Consider the following 22358-nt stretch of genomic DNA (forward strand, 5'->3'; position numbering starts at 1 on the left):
CTATGCGGATTTTGCCATTCCCTGAGAAGGCGTTAATCTCCTTCTTACACTGCAAGACTGTTCGTGACCTTACCGTCCTAGTTGTTGTTGCCCTAATAGCAATTTTACTGTCGGTAAAGGTGTTCACACTCGACGTCCTCGCGTTAGCACCACACCACTTCACGCATTCCGTGATCGCCCGGATCTCCGCCTACAGGACCGTATTATGGTCAGGCAGTCTAAAACAGATGTCAGTCCCTGGGTTTTCAATGTAAACCCCCAGGCCCACTCTGTCCTCTAGCTTTGATCTATCCGTGTAACATGATCCTCCAGATGGCAATACTGGGGTTCCGCAAATCCAAGGCTTTGCCGATGGCAGCAGTGCATCGCACTCGACTTCAAGGTTCATCTCAGGTATCCGATCGGAAACGTCTTCCCTTCCTTCCAGGTTTCCTATCGTAGCCTCGATAATACCGCGATGGTATGAGCTGGTCCCATCCTCAATCCATTCTCCCATCGCCATAGCCGCAGTGGCTGCCTCACACTTGATCTGTATGTCAATGGGTCGGATAACTAGAATAGTCTCCAGTGCCCTAGTCTCCTCGTAGCCCTCCCTAAATCTTGTCACCATTATCCTCTCCAATACTTTTGCAAACACGGGGAGGAGACTGATGTTTCAATACGATTGCTCCTCAATCTATCGGGGGATTTTAGAAGGACTACGACATGAGCACATTTCCACGTACGAGGGAAACAGCCTACTTCGACACAACGTCTGAGGATCAACTCGACATGGTCAGGTAGAGCCTTCCAGATGCTTTTGCACTTCTGTCCAGTCATATCGTCCATGGCAGTTGACCTCCCGCTTCTAAGCCGGCAAACACTGTACACTATCTCGACCCTTTCCAGACTTGGAGAAGGCACGGTCATCTCCACACTGGGAGCCTGCTCATCCGCATCGGGAAAGTACGTTCCCATTAACACAATAGCACACTCGTTCCAAGAAGTCAACACATTGTCCCCCACTTTAAAACCGTCCAGGTCACCCTGACTAGAACCCTGTTGCCCACACTGGGACCCTGCTCATCCGCATCGGGAAAGTACGTTCCCATTAACACCCTAGCACACTCGTTCCAAGAAGTCAACACATTGTCCCCCACTTTAAAACCGCCCAGGTCACCCCGACTAGAACCCTGTTGCCCACCGCGGTATACCTTTCCCCATGGATCATATCTGTTGTCCTGTACAAATCTCCTAAAGTGATCTTCCTTGCTCCTAATCAACAGTTCCTTGTGCGTCCTCAAATTGCTGAGGTAGTCGTTTCGGCGTGAGACAAGATTCTCAGCATTGGAACTTCTGACTCATTGAAATCGCTTTCTCAGACGCCTGACGTTCCGCCGCATTGTTTCCAGCTCACGGGTCCACAACTTGACCTTACTTGGTTCCGCCTTTCGACGTCTGCCAAGGAGCGCATCATTTACCGCGCTTATCCATTCGCCTACCTTAGCAGTTTGGTCATCTACGGTCAGTGCCCTAAAGTCATCTAAAGACAATGCTGATGCAGTCTCCCTAAAACTTTCCACAAACAAGTCCCAGCTCACATCTCGATATTTCCAGCACCTGGATCGTTCTGTCGTATCCCGAGTCCGTCGATCCCTGAAGTTACCATAATCTTAATCGGATTATGGTACCGTCAATGTCACCTCCGCTTGAAGGCCCATCAAAGGTATACTTCTCGCTCGGCATGTTCAGTACACAGACGCCATTCAAAGTCAACCATTCGCTGAGCAACTGCCAAAAATGGCGATTCTCATGACCAAGTGAGTGCTGGGTCATTTTCGAGAATCACATCTGGGAGGTTCCGTTTGCATCTGGATGAGCGGATTGTTACTCGCGAGTAGAAGCACATATCCAATTTAGGGCTCCAAGTCGGCGCTAAACCTATAATAGATTCTAGATTTACCACACCGCCTTTCTGCACAAATGCAGACTCCCCACTGGCTATAGCCAACCAACATACAGTCGATGTCGCTGTCATCTACAATTATCGCAGAGTCACCCTTGCTGTCAGTAAAGATTCGCATCCTCCTCGGCAATCCTACAACACCACCATCCACTTCATACGATTCCTGTACCAGTGCTGCGCATGGTATGATCTAAATTCTGCGTCACCGCTCTAGACCGCTGGCAATTAAATTAGTTTAAATTTAATTTAATTTAATCCCCATAAAGATACTTAAAGCCTAGCCTTCGCCCTAGCCGCCAAAGCAGCATAGATCGGACAGGCCACGGAGATCATCATGTAATGCGCCGGCGACCCCTTGAAAGAACAATTTCTACAACAATTTCAACGGGGTTCAGACAGGCCGAAGCCACATGTCCGCCCAATCCACAAGGGCGACAGACATCACCCTTCACGCGGCAATCCCGTACCCTGTGGTCGAAACCCATGCAACGATGGCATGCGAAGACCACTTCCTGCATCCGAGCGGTGAAGCGGAAGCACTTCACGCTTCTCCTCGCACAACTTTAAGGTATCTTCCGAAAAACAAGAGGTCGTAGAAGCACTTTGTTTTCCCATCGTTCGAATTTACTATAAAGCCTGCTTTAACGCCCCAGAACGTGTTTAACACCAAAACAAGACGGAGACCTCTTTGAAAATCTATTGAAAAACGAAAGTATGAACAACCAAATATCAGAAAAATGAATTAACAAAATGAAAAATCACCTTTGGTATTTTTGTCCTGAACAACCAAATATCAGAAAAAGAAATTAACAAAATGATAAATCATCTTTGGTATCTTAGCCTTGAACTTGTTGGCTTGGCATTGTTTGAACCGAAATTGCAAAACACCGTAAAGAGCAAAATGGCGATAAAAATCTTAACAAAGCCAGCAGAACAAGAAGGGATGTTACCAGAAGTATTCGAACTAAACTAGCAAAAGAACAACTGCCAAAATTCTTAGAAAGGCGTAATAACAAGTGAGACTTACTTGTTGTTCAAGACATTAAACATTAACATCAAATTTCTGGAAAAAGATCCTGCAACTTGTTCGCAGAACATAAACTGCCAGGAGGGACAAAGGATGGTAAACAACTTGAATGTTGTGGACAACGTAGCAGAGCGAGGAGTCAAGCTCGTCACGGATTAAAACAAATTAATTACAAAGGACGAGCAACAAAAACAATACGTTCTTCTAGTTGTCAGCTGTACCCAGATAGCTCCAAAACCACATTATGTCGTATACTTTAAACATGCAATTGTTCATTCATTCCAAAAAGTGATAATATAGAAAGGAAAATGGGGGGTTTTTCATAATAGGTTCCCTTGTCACGGTTTTAGGGACATTGGCTTTATAATCCCGAATTCAGCACTACTTATATTCTTCGCTATTGAACATAAAATGTTAAAAAGAGAATGGCCTTTAATTTGATGTATTACACGGGCAAAACGGTTCAGCCGAAGTCCCGAAAGTAGCCATATAGCCAAAAAAAAAAATCGAGATTTTCAAAAGTGTTAACTAACATATTCCAATTGTGCTCAAATTTTGGCAATCTTAAAATCTAACAAAATGAACTATTTAAGGGGGGTGCTGCCCTAAAATTTTGTTTTAAACCACCCTAGTAGGACATGTCCTTCATACATTACTTCAACCAAGTCTTTTCACAATTTTTGTCTCAACGAAATTGGGACAAGAGCGGGCAGCTTAACTCTCTTGAATTATAATAAAGGGCAATCAAAGAGCGTATTTGGAAAACACGGCGACAGTAAGAAAGAGTATATTATTTTTATTTTTCATCAAAGTTGAAGAACAGCGAAAAAATTTGTACTTTTTAAATAGCGATTTATCTAGAGAAGCTCAAGAAATCATTGCTATTTTTTGGATTATTCTATATTTATTTTATTGGCTATGACAGAACATCTGTCCCATCAGCCGAACTTAGAAAAGCGTTCCAAGCGCCTCAATCTTCTGTACTCCTTCTATAATCTCTGACACCAAGTTTCGTGACGTCTCTGACTACTTGGTCTTTCTATCGGGCTCTTGGCTGTCCCGATTTGCGTGTATCATCGTGATCAGCTTCAAAAGACTTTTTCGCGAGAGCTTCTTCATTCATTCTGATAACATGACCTATCCAATGCAACTATTGTATTATGATAGTTTTATCGCACAGTGTTGCCAAATCGAAAAATCTTGGAAATAATTCTGAAATTTTTGAACGAATATAGATATAGACTCGAAACTTAACGTAGTCAATGTTGGGGTGCTTTTTAAAAAGTATGCAAAACTTGGGGACCCTTGTAGATCCAGAGGTTGATCCATGGGACTTGAAAGTTGGTCACCTCGATCATATCAAATTTAGAATTGCTTGGCGAATAGTCATTTATGGGCCGATCGGCAATATTTTTTAAAGAACCATGTGAAAATGTCTAGTATATAGGTTTATGAGTTATTGAACGCACAACAAATTTCTTTTGACAATTTTAGTCAAGTTATCGTCGGTATTTCTGAAATTGTGGGACTATTGGTTACCTCGATTGAATTTTTTACATCGTTAGAAAGGTTACAAAACTATACGAGTTTTAAAAGAAAGATTGTGCAAATTGTTCGTTCCAATTAAAAGTTATTCGCTTCAGAATCTAAATTTTGCATTTTTTTTTAATGTAGCATTATTATTTCCTTTAAAGTTTTGTTTTTATTCCAGTAGGTGTAATTTTCCTTTTTATATTTTAAAGAAGACTAAATGTAGATGTGAATTATGCTGCGAAAGTCCCGATTTGACCAACCAATATATATGTTAATGCCGTCCCGAAATGGAAAAATTTTATACAAAAAAATGATTTTCCCTCAAATTTCTCAAATCGCAAAGCACCGATTCCCAAGTTCTAAACACTTACAAGTAGCTCCACGCGTTTACTAACTAACTGCAAAAGGTTTCTACATCCTAGCCATAAACTTATGAGAACCGCTAGTTTATTAAAAAGGCCAATTTTAGAGAGGTTGGCACCTTATTTTGGCCATTTGGAACGTTTTTTATAACATATTGGTTCACTTCTTATTTGTATTGTTCATAACACTATTTTATCCATAAATTGTGGGAAAATCATGATGATATCTCTATAGGTGCTGATTTTATAGCTCCTCAAAGTTACACATCATTAAAAAAGAGTAGAGTATTTTCTTGTGTAGGTACATAATGACGTGCAATAGTGTGAGTATTTTTGGCCATCACTGAAAAACTCACCACTTCTCTCTAGTAGAAGAGACACAGAAGAATAATTATTAGTCCGATAAACGAATAATCGTTTCCGGCTATCGAAATATTTTTGTCACTATGGAGTTTTTGGTTTTACAACAAAAGATGGGTCATTTTACCGTAGGCGAAACTGCTAAAGGAATTAGAATTTATTGAATTCCTGCACAACAAGATATAAAACCTAATAATTACAGTACAGGTAGAATTATGCCATGAATTGTCTGAATTAACCAGTTTAAATTATTAAGTTAAAATTATTTAATTAATAATAAAAATTATAATTTTAAAATCAAAAAAATTAAGTAAAATAATATGACAAAGAAGTTCGAAAACAAAATTTTAAACAAAACAAAACACGTTGCTGATGATTTGTATTTCATGTGGAAGAATATTCCAAAGACGTATAGAGTTAATATAAAACTGTCACTCAGATATCAGGCTACGTCGTTTAAACCAACTCCATAATGAGCATTTCCAAGATGAGAAGTATTCTGAGTTCTCCTCAGTCCATAGACATTGCGCAAAATGTTGTTAAACGATACGTTTAATTTTCACTCTCTGGATGAGTTGCAATTAGCGAAGAGTTCACATCCATATATCAAACCGGGAACCAGGAAGGTTTTCGCTAAAAGGGCTCGGATTTGAATTGGTTTGAAGAAGTGTGTGGCCCATAGTGCACGCAGCTTCGCATATGTTTGATCGACAATGACATTCACATGATCAGACCAACAAAATGTCTTGTTAAACACAACGCCTATGTTCCTTGCGCTAGAAACAATATCAATAATCTGATTATTTATGACTATATCCGAATCTTGTTTGGAGTCGTGTTTATTTTTATGGATTATAAGGCATTTAGACTTTTGGGGATTCAAAAGAAGTCCATTCAGTCCATGCATTCACTAAACGTATGAATGGAACCGCTTATATATATTTGTACGTCATCTGCATACATCATAAGTTTGCTGTGAATTAATTGAAGTTGAAGATCGTATAACGAAAACAGTTGCCTTAGCAAACGAATTGATAACGGTTCCTGAGATAAGATACTATAAGGCTGGTCAATGTATAAGAGAACCTAAAACAAATCCGTATTTTCATGCGAAGATTTAGATGACCAACAATATCAAATTCTTTAGAATCATCAAACAGCACAAGAAGGCTAAACTCATTGTCTTCAATGACATTTCTTATTGATTCAGAAACCTCAACCAATGCGCTAATAAAGCTATGATCTGCACGAAATCCTACTTGTCTATCAGTCAACAAAGACTCACTGTGAAGGTATGCAAACATTTGTCTATGTAGAATCTTTTCGAAAACTTTTGAGATATACGATAGAATTGAAATGGGACAAAATTAAATTTTCGACTTTGGAATTTGTATAATTTTGGCATGTTTCCATATGGTGGGATATATGCTTGAGGTCAGAATAGAATGGAAGAGGTGTGTGAAAAAAGGTAGAAATTGAGGTAGTACAATCCTTAAAAACTTAGAGTCATTCATTGACCATGAGCGATGGCTTTCGGTTTTACAAGTGAAAAACTATTTAGTACTTCATCCGGTGTAACACATCTGAACTCAAATTAGCAATGTCTTCCCCTTGTCCATTGTGAAAACCATAAAAGGAATTATCAGTTCGTAGATCTGGTCTCGTTTAATTCATCTATATCGACTGGAAGTGATTAATCTCCCAGACGAAATATTTACAAAACGACCTAGATTTTATCTCATATGCCGATAATTTCATTATAATAAAGAAACTAGGGAAAAACGATAAAAGTGATGTCATCTTAGATACTTTGGTCATCGATATAGAAACTTGGTGCAGCGTTTCAGGAGCTGAACTATCTTACGGAAATGCCAACAACTACATATATGTTGAAAAAAAAATTATGCGCTTAAATCAAAAAAATTTTTGATACAGTCACGTGATAATCTGAAAAACTTGGAATCATCGTTAGCAAAAGGTATAATTGGAATGATCACATAGAGCAATTAACAATTTCTTTGAATAAACAATTAAATATTCTAAAATGTCTGTCCAACAAAAAAATTAAGCTGTAGCACTACATCCTTAGTATCATTAATAACCCCACTGATGATATCAAAAATTGTGTATGGTATTTATCTCTATGGCACTACATTCAAAAGGAATATAAACAAAATTACATCGGTCATTAATTCAGTTCTAAGAATGTACCTTGGTGCAAATCGAACTACATGAATTTCAAACATGCTCTTTGAGGCTAATTTGCCCACTATAGAAAACTATGGGTCTTTATATACTTGTAAGTTATTCAAAACAATTCTTTTTAAAGGTGGGTCTCCCATACCACAACTTTTGAATAAGGCAAGGAACACAAGGACTTTAAGAACAACTAATTCAGTTCATAACCGCATAGTCCCCATATGCGATGAATAGGACATTCCTACAACAGAAACTCAATGAAGAACTGTTTGAAGTTTTATTTTAAATTTGATACGACTCTGGTCGATGCATCACTTAGAAGGTACAATAGGGAACATATCATGAATGAAATTTATAAACTCGAATTAGAGACAATCCAATAGACGGCTTCACTTTCTTTTACGCGGATGGTTCCAAATGTTAGCTTCAGTGCGGTGGAAAATCGAAGTATATTTATATACCAGCGTATAGCTAAAATTTTACATCCGAATTTATAGCCATATATGAATCTCTTCAGTATGTGAGGACAAAGAACAAGAAATATGCTGTATTTACTGACACTTTGTCAGCACTAAACTCAATCCTAAACCTTAATAACAATGACATCTATGCGTTGTATATAAGGAATATATTAACAGAGCAACGGCCAAAATGTAGAATAATTTGGATACTAGACCATAAGGATATAGAGGGCAATGAAATAGCTAATAGGGCCGCAAAAGCGGCTGTTAACAGGCCTCTGTCTCTCACGGAAAACCTTTCAGTGTCAGATATCAACAATCCTTTTTTACTATCTTGTCGAAGCGTAGGACCTGTGCAGTCGTGGCTTTAATCATAATACTTATAATTTAGTTATTATTAGACTACTTTTGTAGTCTATCGCGGAACAAAATCTGCTGGAGAAGTATTCTGTTTTTGCAGAATTTATATATTTATTAACTCTCTTTCTTTCCGAGCGAAATTCCTCATTAAGCTCCGGAGTCTTAAAACGCTTCCATCTGTAGTACGATAGATCCCAGTAATTTGCAAATGCCTTAATTGTAGAATTGAACCAAGGCTTGGTGGTTGATTTAGTACTCATTATATCACATGGGCACCACCTCATTATATATTTGTACGATATTTTACTGTAGGAAACCTAACTGCTGATTGACACAAACCAGCGAATATTGTAAATCCCAATTGACTTGGCACATTCTATCATTTAAGACCGCATCATCCAAATTTCTATAGTCACGATAGAAAAAAGTATCTATATGTTAATATACGGTGAAATCATAAGCAATAAAAATGAAAAACATGGGGCCGAAATTGGATCATAAAGTAAGATATAAGAGATGTTATTAATGAAAAAGGTTTACAATAAACAAATAGTTTACAAATCAATAATGTTAAGTTTGATATGTTGAAGTGAAATGTACATGCGTGTACGATTCATCATTTTTGCTACCACACTAATATGTTAATTTTTGTATAATATACCCTAAAAATGTGAGCAAAAGCTGTTTAAATCATAAAGTGGTGAACACAATTAAATTTGGAATTGCTTTCATTCAACTGACAACAAAATCAGCTGATTGCTATATGTTTTTTCAGAAGGAATAGAGCCCCTGTCTAATCGGAAAAATAACAGAGCTATTTTGAAAAGTGATTTCCATGTGTTAGTTTCATTCGTATCACACTATGTGTGCCACTTTAACAATAGCCAAATTTGACATGTCATAAGACAAGAGCATATAGTGTTAAAACCCTTTATAAATTAAATGTTTAAAATGGATTGTGCATATTGAAAAGTATGCCGAGTTCAATTTAATTTAAACTCAAATGTTTACTAGTTATAAGCAGATCTCAGTTGGTAATTCAAACTCTCTCAGAATAAAGTTGACTTATTTCGATGTTATGATATACAATTATATTAAAAAGGCCTTCCTTTTGGATTACTTTCGATGTTGTGATACACAATTATATTACAAGCCTTCCATTTTCGCATAACTCCCTTATGGTCTAAGGCTGTATTTGTTATGCTATGTGCCTTAGAAATTATTTGTGTGTTGTGTTTTCTTGTACCTAGTAGCCATTTGTGTGTAGTTCTAATAATTTTTGTCATTGGACATACCAGCATTTTTGTACCGAAAGTTGAAAATTTTTCACTTTTCGAGCTTACTATCCGCCCAACGAGTGCGGCGAGATGATCAATATTCTGACTGCTCTTTGCACAGTCAAAACAAAGAAGGAAAAATGTTGTGTGTGATAATGTGTCTATACTGGTGACGAACACACAATTGCAATTATTTGCTATCCTGTGGTTCTGATTCCGATTATTTTCTTGTGTACGTACAAAATAATGTGCAATAGAGTAAATATTTTAGCTAACCACTAGTCTATAGGCTTAAATACTCATCCTTTCTCTCTAGTAGTAGAGACACAAGTGAACAATTTCTGGTACAGTACACGAATAATCGTTTGCGGCTATCAAAGCACTTTTGCAATTAAAAAGTTTTTGGATTTATAAAAAAGGTAGGTTATTCTACCGTAGACGAAGCTGCTAAAGGGTTTACAATAAACAAAGTTTGATATGATGAACCGAAATTTTACACGGTTTACACGGTCTGTCTTAAAAATTTCCCAAACGTTTTATTTTTTACGTGTAGAATCTTCGGACTTCATTCTGAGCGAATGGAGATGTACAGGAGTCATCTCCATTCGCTCACACTCACGTCTTTCCATGTCCCTTTTCTTTCTGCGGAATAGACGTTTCTCCTCCCTCCTCTTTTCCCGATATCTGTCCTTTAACTGGCGCATTGCCACAGATTGCAGGGTTGTTCTATATGCCGCATTCTTGGTTTCAGTAGCATCTCGACACTCTTGGTGAAGGCTTCCGGTATCCAAATACAGAATTCGCGGCATTTTCCATGGAGTGGGAATTGCCACTGCACATCATATCATCGAAACAAGGAGTGCTGTTATCAAGCAGTTGGGTCAGTCGTGTGGAGTATGCCCTTGCCATCTGTTGTGTTTGCAGCTTTTAAATGTCCAGCTTCCGTGCAGGATCAGATCGTACTTTCCTCGCCATGTTCAAACGGGTGCGAACCTTTGCTGCAACAAGGTAATGATTCGAATCTGTATTCGCTCCACGGATTGATCGTACATCTTACATGAATGCCTTCCATCTATCACAACGTCATCAATTTGGTTTCAATCCAAAACACTTTGTGATTTTTTTTATATTGAAATCTAGTGCTGCTAACTACCATGTTTTTTTGACGCGGCGAAATTTTTCAGCCTTATTCCATTATCGGACGTTATCTTGTGGAGGCTAAACTTTCCGACTGTTGGACTAAAGATGCCTTCCTTCCATATACCAGAACGATTTTAATATCATGGGCGGGGCAGGGGTCGTATGTTCTCTCTAGGCGCTCGTAGAAAATATACTTGGTCTGCTCGTCCTTGTGTTGCTTCGGAGCATGGGCACAAACAACGCTGATGTTTGAAAAATTTTGCTTTTTTGCGGATTGAGGCTAATCTCTCTTAGTCTTCGACTAACCAGAAATCCATAGCCAAATTCATGCCAGCTATATTACAGTTCGTTTGGTGTTGTTGTGATGCCATTCCCGGTCCATTGCAGTTCCTGTAAGGCGGTAAAATCTGCCTTGTACTTCTCCAATACATCCGCGAGTGCGTATACTGCACCTTCTTTATAAAGAGTGCGGACATATCTTGTGCAGATCCGCAAATCATAGTACATTTTTCGTTTGCATGGGTCACCAACGTTAGGGGAGACAGTTCTTAATATTATTTTGTTTCTCAGAGTAATTCTTATAATTTTCCGGGGGCGGATTATTGGCCCAGCGTCCCAACCGTATGGGTTTTGTGGGATCGCACGTGTTTCTCTCTAGCCGCTTCTAACCAGGGATCAGACGCTGATGTTAGCCATTGTTTATTTGAAGGCGCCAATAACGCGCCTTGTTATCTCGAGTATTATTGGCACTTAGTATTTAAATAGGAGCCAGTGCCACTTTACCCTCACTGAGATTCTCTCGAAATAGCTGAATGCCCACGGCCGCATTTGCAGCTACTCCGCATGAAACAAAGTTTTCACTATCCGCAACCTGCATGCAAAAAAAACAAAACATTTGGGACATTGTTACGACAAAGAAATTGTAATCATTAAGAAGTTTTTCTTTTATTGCAACTGCGAAAAGTTTTGCTTCAACATATCAAACGTAAGCCAAAAACTTAGTATTATTGAACGTAATTTGTTTTGTTGCAAAACCAAAAACTCTTTAATGGCAAAAGCGTTTTGATAGCCGCAAACGATCATTCGTTTACCGAACCAATCATTATTCTCTTACGTCTATCTTATTAGAGAGAAGGGTGAGGATTTGAGCCTATAGGCGAGTGAAGAGGTGCTCGTCATTGGTATACATACATTTTCACAGACAAAATTTTGTTCTTTATTTTGACTGAGCAAAGAACATGCTGACCAGCTCCGTCAATTGCTGATGGTAAACTCAGAAAGTGTCCATTTTTAAAGTTTTACCTAGATACAAAAATGGTGGCATGTCCAATGAAAAAAATCATTAGAGCAATAGACAAATAACTACCAGGTACAAGAAAGTATATCAAGAATTTCTACGGCACGTACATTGTTTGGTAGTATATACACGATACAAAATTTCCAATCTAAAGTAGGTATTTAAATGGGCGAAATCAACAAGTCCTTTTCTGAGTTTGAAATATGGCATCCTTTTCAATAAGCGCAATCTATTTTAAAATTAAAAAGAATACGTGTACATGCCCATAAGCATGACTTTAAATTAATATATAAGTAAAGAAAAAGTAGATGGAACCAGGAATTATATCAGAAACAAAATGTATTGTAAGGGTAAAAGAAAAGTATATATGTAACAAATTCTTGCAAGAATTTATCGCAATAAACATATAATTTTATTATAAACAAAGTCAAACGTTTTTCACAAAAGAAGTTTACGTGGCGAAAATGTCTTTTATTGTGAAACGAATAATTTTTTTGCTCGTGTAGACGAGACCGGTTGCTTTCAGCAAAGTTTCCGTGCCGGCTGACACATCCATCAATAAAAGTGGACCGAATTAACTAAAAATAGTGTGGTTTTTTTTGAAAATCGAAAAGAAGTCAACTTTAAACGCTCATACTTTTAAACGTATATATATTCGTATCGTATATATATATATACTAGCTGACCCGAGCCCGCTCCGCTGCGCCTTCTTTTACTTTATATGGAACAAAAGTTTCCTTGGAATATTTATTTTCGACAATTAAAGAGCTTTTAGTGAAATACCATGCTACGAAAATAGTATATCGCTTGACTAACAATTTAACAATATAAGTGCCTTTGTCCGAATCCCATATGATCTTTATCGGTCTACGAATTTAAGTTCGGATGTAAGGTGTACTCCATTCTTAAAATACTTTATTTCAGCCCGCTACTCTCATCATATTTGATTTAGGGGTGTTTTCGGGGCTGAGGTGGTCCCCCAGGCACTTGGCCCAAAATAGGTTATGAAATTCGTTTTCTAATCTTAAATACCACATATTGGTATGGTCGAAAATTTTTTACCCTTTGCGGGGTGTTTTGGGGAAGGGGTGAATCCCTAAGTACATGGTCCTAAATTTGGATATCAAATTCGTATTCTACTCCCAAATACCTTTATTTGAGTCCCATTTTTCGATGGTCACTAAAAAATTGCTGCTTGTGGGATATTTTGTGAAAGGGGTTGACCCCCAGAAAGTTGGTCCCGAAAGTGGGTATCAATTCTTGCTCTACCCCTCAATACCTTTCATTTAAGCTCCACATTGACATGGTCGGTATATATGGCCGATTTAAGGGTGTTTTGCGGATTGGGGTGGTCGCCCAAATACTAAGCCCGGAAAATATATCAGCAACGTGCTCTATTCTCATATATCTATATACCATTTATTTGAACCCCATATTGCCATTGGCCTTCAAATTGGATATAAAATTCGTTTTCTAATCTCATTTAAACACCTTACTGCAAAAGTCAGCAAATATGTCTGGTTTGGGGTATTGGCTCTAAAAACTATAAATATTTAGATCCACTCTCTTTACGACCCAAATTGTCTTGGTGAACAAATACGTCCTATTTGGGGGTTGTTATGGTGGTGGGACGTCCCCTAGACAGTTGGTCCCTAATGTTGATATCAGATATTTGGTCTACTTCCAAATACCTTTGATTGGAGCCTCATATTTCCATAGTCGGCAAACGTCCTGTTTGGGGGGTGTTTTGGGGAAGGGGTGGACCCCCATAAACGTGGTCCCACATTTGGATATCAGATTCATATTCTACTCGCAAATACCTTTCATTTGAGTCCCATATTGCCATGATCGGTAAATATGTCCGATTAAGGGGTGTTGTTTTTTTTTTGGGCTTGGGTGGTGTTGTGGGGGTGGGGTGGCCCCATAGAGACTTTTCCCGAATATTGAGATCAGATTTGTGCTTTACTCCCAAAGACCTTTCATTTGAGCCCCATGTGGCTTTGGTCGTTAATGTGTCCCCTTTGGGGGAGGTTTTTGGCGAGAGGTAGCCCTCCAAACACTTGGTCTCATATTTCGATATCAGATTCGAATTCTATACTCAAATACCTTTTAATTAAGCCCCATATTCCCATAGTCAGTAAATAAGTCCTGTTAGTGGCAAATACCTTTCATTTGACTCCCATATTGCCATGATCGGTAAATATGTCCGATTTAGGGGTGTTTTTTTTGGGGGTTGGGTGGTGTTGTGGGGGAGGTTTTTGGCGAGAGGCGGCCCTCAAAACACTTTGTCTCATATTTGGATATCAGTTTCGAATTCTACACTCAAATACCTTTTAATTAAGCTCCATATTCCCATGGTCAGTAAATAAGTCCTGTTAGGAGGGTGTTTTGGGGAAGGGGTGGACCCTCAGAAACGTGGTCCCACATTTGGATATCAGATTCGTATTCTAGTGGCAAAAACCTTTCATTTGACTCCCATATTGCCATGGTCGGTAAATATGTCCGATGTAGGGGTGTTTTGGGGTGGTCCCCATAGCACTTGGTTCGACAAATGGATATCAGATACGTTTTCTTATCCTAAATACCTTTCATTTGAGTCCCATATTGTTGCGATTGGTACAAATATATGTTTGAGGGTGGGGCGGCCCCCCTAGGTACCCCATCCGAAATTTGGATACCAAATTTTTATTTTTACCATCACGGTTCAGCCGTTTCTGAGTCTATAAGGAACACACAAACATACAAACAAACACAAATTATATATATATAGGTATATATATATATATAGGTATATATATATATAGGTATATATATATATATATATATATATATATATATATATATATATATATATATATATATATATATATATATATATATATATATATATATATATAGGTATATATATATATATATATATATATATATATATATATATATATATATATATATTACAGAAAATACAAATATATTAGAAAAAATCTATTTCGTGTGAACATAGGGCATCAACAACATCTCTCCATCTCGCTCTATCGTTGACCACTTGGCTTGATTCCACGATATATGACAGTGACGCGAAAGCCGGGCAATGACAAAGAAAATGCTCCAACGTCTCATCATCTCCTCGCATGCCATACACATGCTATCGCTTGTCGCACCGATTTTACATAAGTGAGCTTGTAGTCCTATGTGTCCCGTTATGTTATTAATAGCTATGCTGACCTCCTTCTTGCTTTCTTTCAGTAATACCTCGTCTTCTCACGATGTGGATCCCCCATAGGATTTTCGCCGTCCTACCGACCGTTTCGCTGTTCACAATGTTCCATGTGCATTCGTCGCCCACTCCCTTAACTCGGACTGCGTCGTCCCGAAAGACTTCGTGTTCACCAAGTTTATTGACGGCAGTCCTCTTGCCTTCACCGCCAGATCGTCTGCCCTTTCATCCGCCAAATCGTCTGCCCTTTCATTTGCCATCCTCAGAGAAGGCGTTAATCTCCTTCTTATACTGCAAGACTGTTCGTGACCTTACCGTTCTGGTTGTTATTGCGCTTATGGCAATTTTACTGTCGGTAAAGATTTTCACACTCGGCGTTCTTGCGTTAGCACTACACCACTTCACGCATTCCATGATCGCCCGGATCTCCGCCTACAGGACCGTATTATGGTCAGTCTAAAACAGATGTCAACCCTGGGGGGGTTTTCAATGTAAACCCCCAGGCCCACTCTGTCCTCTAGCTTTGGTCCATCCGTGTAACATGATCCTCCAGATGGCAATACTAGGGTTCCGCAAATCCAAGACTGTGCCGATGGCAGCAGTTCCTCGCACTCGACTTCAAGGTTCATCTCGGGTATCCGATCGCAAACCTCTTCCCTTCCTTCCAGGTTTCCTATCGTCGTCTCGATTATACCGCGATGGTATGAGCTGCTTCCATCCTCAATCCTTTCTCCCATCGCCTAAAGTCTCATAGCCGTAGTGGCTGCCTCACACTTAATCTGTATGTCAATGTGTCGGATATCTAGAATAGTCTCCAGTGCCCTTGTGGGCGTGGTCCTCATCGCTCCTCCTATGCTAAGACAACATGTTCTCTGAACCTGTTGTATGGTCCTTATGTTGCACTTTTTCTCCATAGCAGTCCACCAAACTACTGAGGCGTAAGTAAGTATTGATCTAATCACGCTCTGTAGAGCCCGTGGACTATCCTAGGATTTAGGCCCCATATGTGAGCCTTCTCAGTACGCTCCTGAATGTGACCAATTCAGTTTCCTGTCCAAGATCACACCTAAGTATTTGACCTTGTCAGTTATCGAAATCATCTTATTGAGGAAACATGGTGCGTTAAATTGGCCCACCTTCGTCTTTCTCGTGAACAGGCATATTTCAGTCTTCTCTGGGTTAACATTGAGACCTCTGGGTCTAGTCCTGTCATATGCCATATGCAACACCATTTCGGCCTTCTGCATAGCTCGTTCGGATCCTTACTACTTAGAAGTATTATAACATTGTCTGCGTAGCAGTCGGGTCCAAATACCTGCTCAGTCAGTATCCGTAATAGGTCTTTATGGTGGTCATACATAGGAGTGGCGATAAAATGTCCCCCTGTGGCGTGCCTCGTGCCACTTTCTCCCATATATTTATGCCATGGCACTCATTATTTATCCACCTGTTCTTTAGCATATGGTTCATCCAGTCTGTAAGGACCGGGTTCACCCGGTACTGGTCTAAGGATTGGATCAGTGTAGGTTCTTTAGGCTGTATTGAGACTCCTGTCGCTGCGCTGCCTAATGTTTTAATATTAGAGCCTTCACCTATCCCAATACTCCGAATCTTGATGTCGGTGACGGGTCCGTCGTCGGGACCCTGTTTGTTTGGTTGTGTTGGGTCTCTCGCCACTGCACTGCCTGATATTTTAGTATTAGGATCTTTGCTTATCCTAGTCTTTCCAGCATTGAAAGAGGCCGTGATTGTATCGTTGTCAGTCCCCTGTTCGTTGGGTGGTATTGAGTCACTGCACGGCCTGATATCTCAAAATGAGAATTTCTGCTTATCCTAGTCTTCCCAATCTTGAAAAAGACAGCTTTGCTCACGTAGTGCGCCATGCCTTTAGTTTTAGCCAAACTCGTCACGGAGACTTGATCAATGCCAACCACAAGGAGAGTTCCTTCCCCCTTCCCCTCCCTGTGGAAGATCTACCACTCCTCTGCGACCAAACCTTGGTTTTGCTTGCCCAAGAATCCCAACATGCGTTCCGTCGCAAATTTACTGCACCATCCCTTGATGAAGATCGTTGCCTTTGTGAGCTGGGGGATATCCATCTTTCTCACCAGGTCGAGCTTTGCGCCCCAGAGAGTATGGAAACTTCCGATGAGCTGTTTGATTCCGCCGACGCAAAACGCAGCGTAAAGATGTCCCCTCTATACTCGCAGCTCATCATTTGTATGGGTGGACCCTCTACAGAGTTCCACATATGTTCGAAAATCCGATCATTAACCAGATCCTCCACTTGGGACCGAAGATCTGGTGGAATCCTACCGGATGCACAGCCGATATTGAGGACTGCATAAGTTAGCTCATCTCTGTTGTGCTTCCTTGCCACTCTGGCGTTAGAGGGCGCCTCCTTACCATTCTCGGCGACCATCTTCCCCTTCTGTGATGGCTGTGGCCTCCTATTGGAAGGCACACTCCTCCACGGAGACTCAGGGGCCGTGCGCGCTTCCTTCGTTCCTGTTCCGACTTTGTCTACCTCCGCAAGATACTGTCTGGCGTTCTGACGCCACCACAGCAGCTGTTGAGTCTTTGGAGTTCATTCCTAGCCTACTCCAAAAGGCTTTAAAATTGTTTAGTAAATTAATAAATAATATCTCAAATCATTTTCGTTTTATTTAAAAAATGTTGTCAAGTGCTTATTGGAAAACCGGATACGTTTTTTTAGGTATTTCGCAAGGGTCTAGAGAATATGGAAATGTTTTCATCTCGTCATGGTTTGCCTAGTGCTTGGATTATATTTGCTTTACCAAGATTCTTTCCCAAAGATCAGTCTTGTCAATGGGTAACGGAGTTCGTTGATCTCAATACAAACAGTGCCATAGCTTTGGAGTTGAAGGTGCTTTTGGCCTTTCCGGAGGCAGATTGGTCATTTTTAGTAAAGGTAGAGAACTTGAAAAATATATTAAATGTTTTCAAAAACAAAAAAAAAAACTTGAAAAATTATTTGTTTTTCCTCTTTACCATTTCCCTTACCGCTTTTATTTTTATTATTTAGGTTCTCCTTATGCGTGATGCCTATTTAACCGGCATCATACTGAGACATCTTTTACAGCATTTACCTTCTTCAGAAAATTTTAAAAATGTCGCCAAGTGCTCCTTTGTAGAGGCTGCTACCGAGTCAAAGAAATGTGAAGGTTTTTTGTGCAGAGGAGAATGTTTTAAAGTATCAGACTTATTGGTCGACGATGTGGGTAAGTATACAAATTGTTGGCATAATTTAGTCCGAAAATAAACATAACATTTTCCTAGATCCTGTGGGCCAATCAAATTACCAGATTGTTCTGTCTTTGACATATTTGTTGGTGGCTTTGGGTAAAGCATTGGATATAAAATCATGTTTAGTAAGAGCATTAGAAGAAGTTGGACTTCCAGGATGGAGTGATTGTTTGGACAAAAGACAGGTTGATATTTTTGTAAAACTTTAAACCCTGTTTAACCATCCAGACTTATAGGTGTGGAACCAAAAAAGGCCCCCTTGGCTGGAGGCCATTATGCACTTCGCCTACCCGGTGCTGGACACTACAGTTGATATGTTAATAAATGCCGTTGAAGCAGGGGCTAGTATGTATCAGGCCATGTCATTGGCCTTAACCTGTGTATCTGAAATGTGGGATTGCATACCTGAGGGGTTATATAAGGTTACCTCGTTATTGCAGGATATAACACCAGTGTCCACAAGGCCTTTAAGTAGGTTCCCCTTTATTTGTGTACACACAATTTGATGTATTTTAATATTTTTAGGCGACTCAGTTTTGATGCAAGTCATGTTTGCCGCACTTTATACGGAGCTCATTAAAACTGCCGAAAAATATGAAAAATTCAATAATGAGGATAGAGCTACAATTTGTTTCACTCTTTCTGAAGCTATTTGTTCAATTGATGAAGATGACAAGCACACCGATCAAATTGATCTTTTCTTGAAGCAGGCTAAGGATAGCGTTATGTTAGAAAGCTACGGTGAGGCTGGTCGTCGTGGTGGTGGCATGAGCGCCGTAAGTACCGTAAAAATTGACGAGGTAGGCACTGCAGAATCCGATCGCATGAGTCACAGCCCACCTGCCAATTACGCCATGGAATTGGATGTGGGAATTACGGATTTTATTGCTGAAGTATTGACAAGCGATGTGCTGACCACAGATATAGGAAAGCAATCATTAAAGGTAAGAACGTAAAACAAAAAGAGAAAGTAAAAAATCTAGCCGTAAGTTAAATAAGGGATTGATACTATTTTACATAATTAACCAGTTTAAACTTCAGAGAAATCAGATAAAAATGAGGGTTATTGGGTCTCAAACAGTCAAAAGGCAATATTAAATTGAGGAACCCATATTTAAAGTAGAAATTTTTTTGTCAAAGAACACGATTTTCGTTAATTTACCACGTACGTCCAGTTTGCAACTCTTTTTTTTGTCAGACTCAGAGCAATAGTCAAGGTAAAAGGTGGTCATATCGAGCAAAAGAGAATGGATTCTGAAATTTAGTTAACAAACCAAATGTGGTCGTTTGAATTGATTACACTTCGTGTCAGCTACTTTGTTTATAAACATGTCACCTTACTTTACTTGTGTTGGCTGTTATAGAATATATCACTCTACATGTCCTCTAGCTGAAACTTGAATAGATTTCTGAAAATCAGTTATGAGATATCTATGGTTGGTATATGGTTCACACGATGCCGATAATCTCCATCAATTGCATACATTTTACGAATAATCTTTCTCTCAAACACTCCAAGCACTACCTCATCTGCTTTTGCAAGTACCCACTCAAGTATCACACGCAAAAAGTTAAAATGTTTGGGATTTTTTTACGACAAACAAAATACTTTTATCACGAAGTTTTTCTTTTATTGTTACCGTGTAAAGTTTCGCTTCAAAATATCAAACGTTAGCCATAAACGTAGCATTATTGAACGTTACTAGCTTTGTTTATTTTAAACGTTTTAGCAGCTTCGCTTACGGTAAAAGAACCTTTCTTTTGTTGTAAACCAAAAAACTTCTAAATTGCAAAAGTGCTTCGAAAGCCGCAGACGATTATTCGTGTACGTGACCAATAATTATTCTCTTGTATCTCTCCTACTTGAAAGATAGAGTGAGTATCCAGTGTTAAATAAAGGTGCTCACACTTTTGCACATTACTTTGTACGCATTCAATAAATCCCAAGTAGACCCATGGGCTAGCAAGTAATTGCAATAGTTTGCTCGTCACTGGTATAGACACAATCTCACACACAACATTTGTTCCTTTTTTGTTTTGATTGAGCAAAGAGCAGTCAGTATATTGAGCATCTCTCTCGATGGCGGATAGTAAACTCGGAAATTGACAATTTTTAAAATTTCGCTTTAAGTCCAAAAATTCCGGTATGTCCAATAACAAAAATCATTAGAGCAACATACCAATGGCAGCCAGGTACAAAAAACACAACAACAATTTCTAAGGCACATACATTGTTTGGTAATATTTACACGATAAAGGAGTATCCATCCCAAAGTAGGTATTTAAATGTGCGAAAACAACAACTACCATAAGTAATTTTTTGTTTTATTTATAGCATAAAGAATACAGCAGATCATAATACAAAATACGTTACAACATTAAATTTAACTTGGCATCCTTTTCAATAAGCACAATTAATTTAAAAATTAAAAAGAATATACATAATCATGACTTTAACAATATAGGTCTGTTCGCGTACTTTTCCAGTAAAAATTTGCTAGTAAAAATTTGCAGGAGAGTAAGAGTCATTTTACTTCATTAAAAAATTTGCAAGCAAAATAACGCGAACGACTTCCAGTGAAAATTTGCACAAAAACAGCTGATTTTTGTTTTGGTTGGTTTTTTATTAGCTTGGAAAACATTTCTTTTTAAATAAAAAATGCTGGCGATACTTTTGAGCTATTTTCCTTAGATAAACATCAATTTATTGACCCGAGAGTGAAAAGGCTAGAAGGGGAGCCAATCGTCGTATCCGTGATCTCCGAACCGCTGGACAGCCATCACAAATTACCGTAGAATCCCATGGTAGTAGGTTGTACGTAACGCATTGGTCCGATGGAGTCTTTCATCGGCAAGGCCTGCCGCTTAAGTGTACAATACACTGCTACAACAAGTACAACAACCGTGCACAAAGCTACGAATGTCATCCGTCGCGCCAAGTCGCTGGTCCAAGACAAAAACTCTACACTGATGCAGAAGAATCTGCACCTGCATGGAGTCGAGTACCATATAACTGTCCTCAGCCTATCCGAACACTATTATAGTACCCCATGTTTGGAAGATGGGCAGTCTGATCCCGCTGCTGAAACCTGGAAAGAACACGAGCTAGGGAGAGCCGTACAGACCGATCTCCCTTCTCTCAGTAGTAGCCAAGACGCATGAGGGACTACTCCTCCCGCTCCTCTCGTTGGACAATTTCCATTCGCCGAGCATCAGCATGCATTTCGAAGGCTGCATAGAACTACAACTGCTTTACATTCCATCACCGTATACAAAAGTACACTTTGTTGTGCTGACAAAGAAACCTTGTACTAACCATTTAATGCTCCTGGATATTGTGGCTAGACAAATTGCTACAACCACTGATGTGAGGATAAGGGAGCTTTCTATTTGGTCATGTGGCGGCTACGGAAACTTTGTTATCATTAAAGATATCTGTATCCGTTCACAATTGGCAGACTAATTTGCACTAATTTTTTCTAATCCCACTGTGCGTCAATTGTTTAACTGCCCAGCTAGACCCACTCAATCTTCCTTCCTTAACAAAATCAATGGAACGGTGTTCGTTTCATAGTAGCTTCCCGAAATTTGCAGGATCTCTATTTTCCAACTGTCAACATTTGCTCTCTCTCTCTCTCTCTTGCGCTCTCTTTTGCTGGCAAATAAAGTACGCGAACGACTTTAAGTAAAAATTTTTGTGCAAATTTGCAAAAACTTTTGAGTTCCCGAACACAGCTTACATATATAAAAATGAGTTTGTGTTTGTTTGTGGGTTCGTAAATTTGTTTGTTCCGATTTCTTTAAAATTTTCACATATTTTGGACGTACATATCAATATGGGACTCAAATGAAAGGTATTCGGGAGAAGATAACGAATATGACGTAAAAAAATTATGTCTAAGTTTTTGCGGGTCGC

The 22358-nt window shown here is 39.1% G+C and overlaps 1 protein-coding gene across 3 annotated transcripts in view; it reads left to right on the forward strand.

Moving 5' to 3' along the window:
• LOC106093356 (uncharacterized) overlaps nt 1-22358 on the forward strand; it is a 163965-nt gene that overhangs the window by 120284 nt on the left and 21323 nt on the right. For 2 of the 3 annotated variants that reach the window (XM_059360396.1, XM_059360398.1), the window contains 5 exons: nt 17892-18107; nt 18222-18417; nt 18476-18627; nt 18679-18913; nt 18968-19386. In XM_059360396.1, coding sequence (XP_059216379.1) covers nt 17892-18107; nt 18222-18417; nt 18476-18627; nt 18679-18913; nt 18968-19386 — 1218 coding nt within the window. The remainder of the gene's footprint in view (nt 1-17891; nt 18108-18221; nt 18418-18475; nt 18628-18678; nt 18914-18967; nt 19387-22358) is intronic. The other variant, XM_059360397.1, reaches the window with a different exon arrangement.

This window comes from Stomoxys calcitrans, chromosome 1 (assembly GCF_963082655.1).
Source record: "Stomoxys calcitrans chromosome 1, idStoCalc2.1, whole genome shotgun sequence".
Classification (NCBI taxonomy): domain Eukaryota; kingdom Metazoa; phylum Arthropoda; class Insecta; order Diptera; family Muscidae; genus Stomoxys; species Stomoxys calcitrans.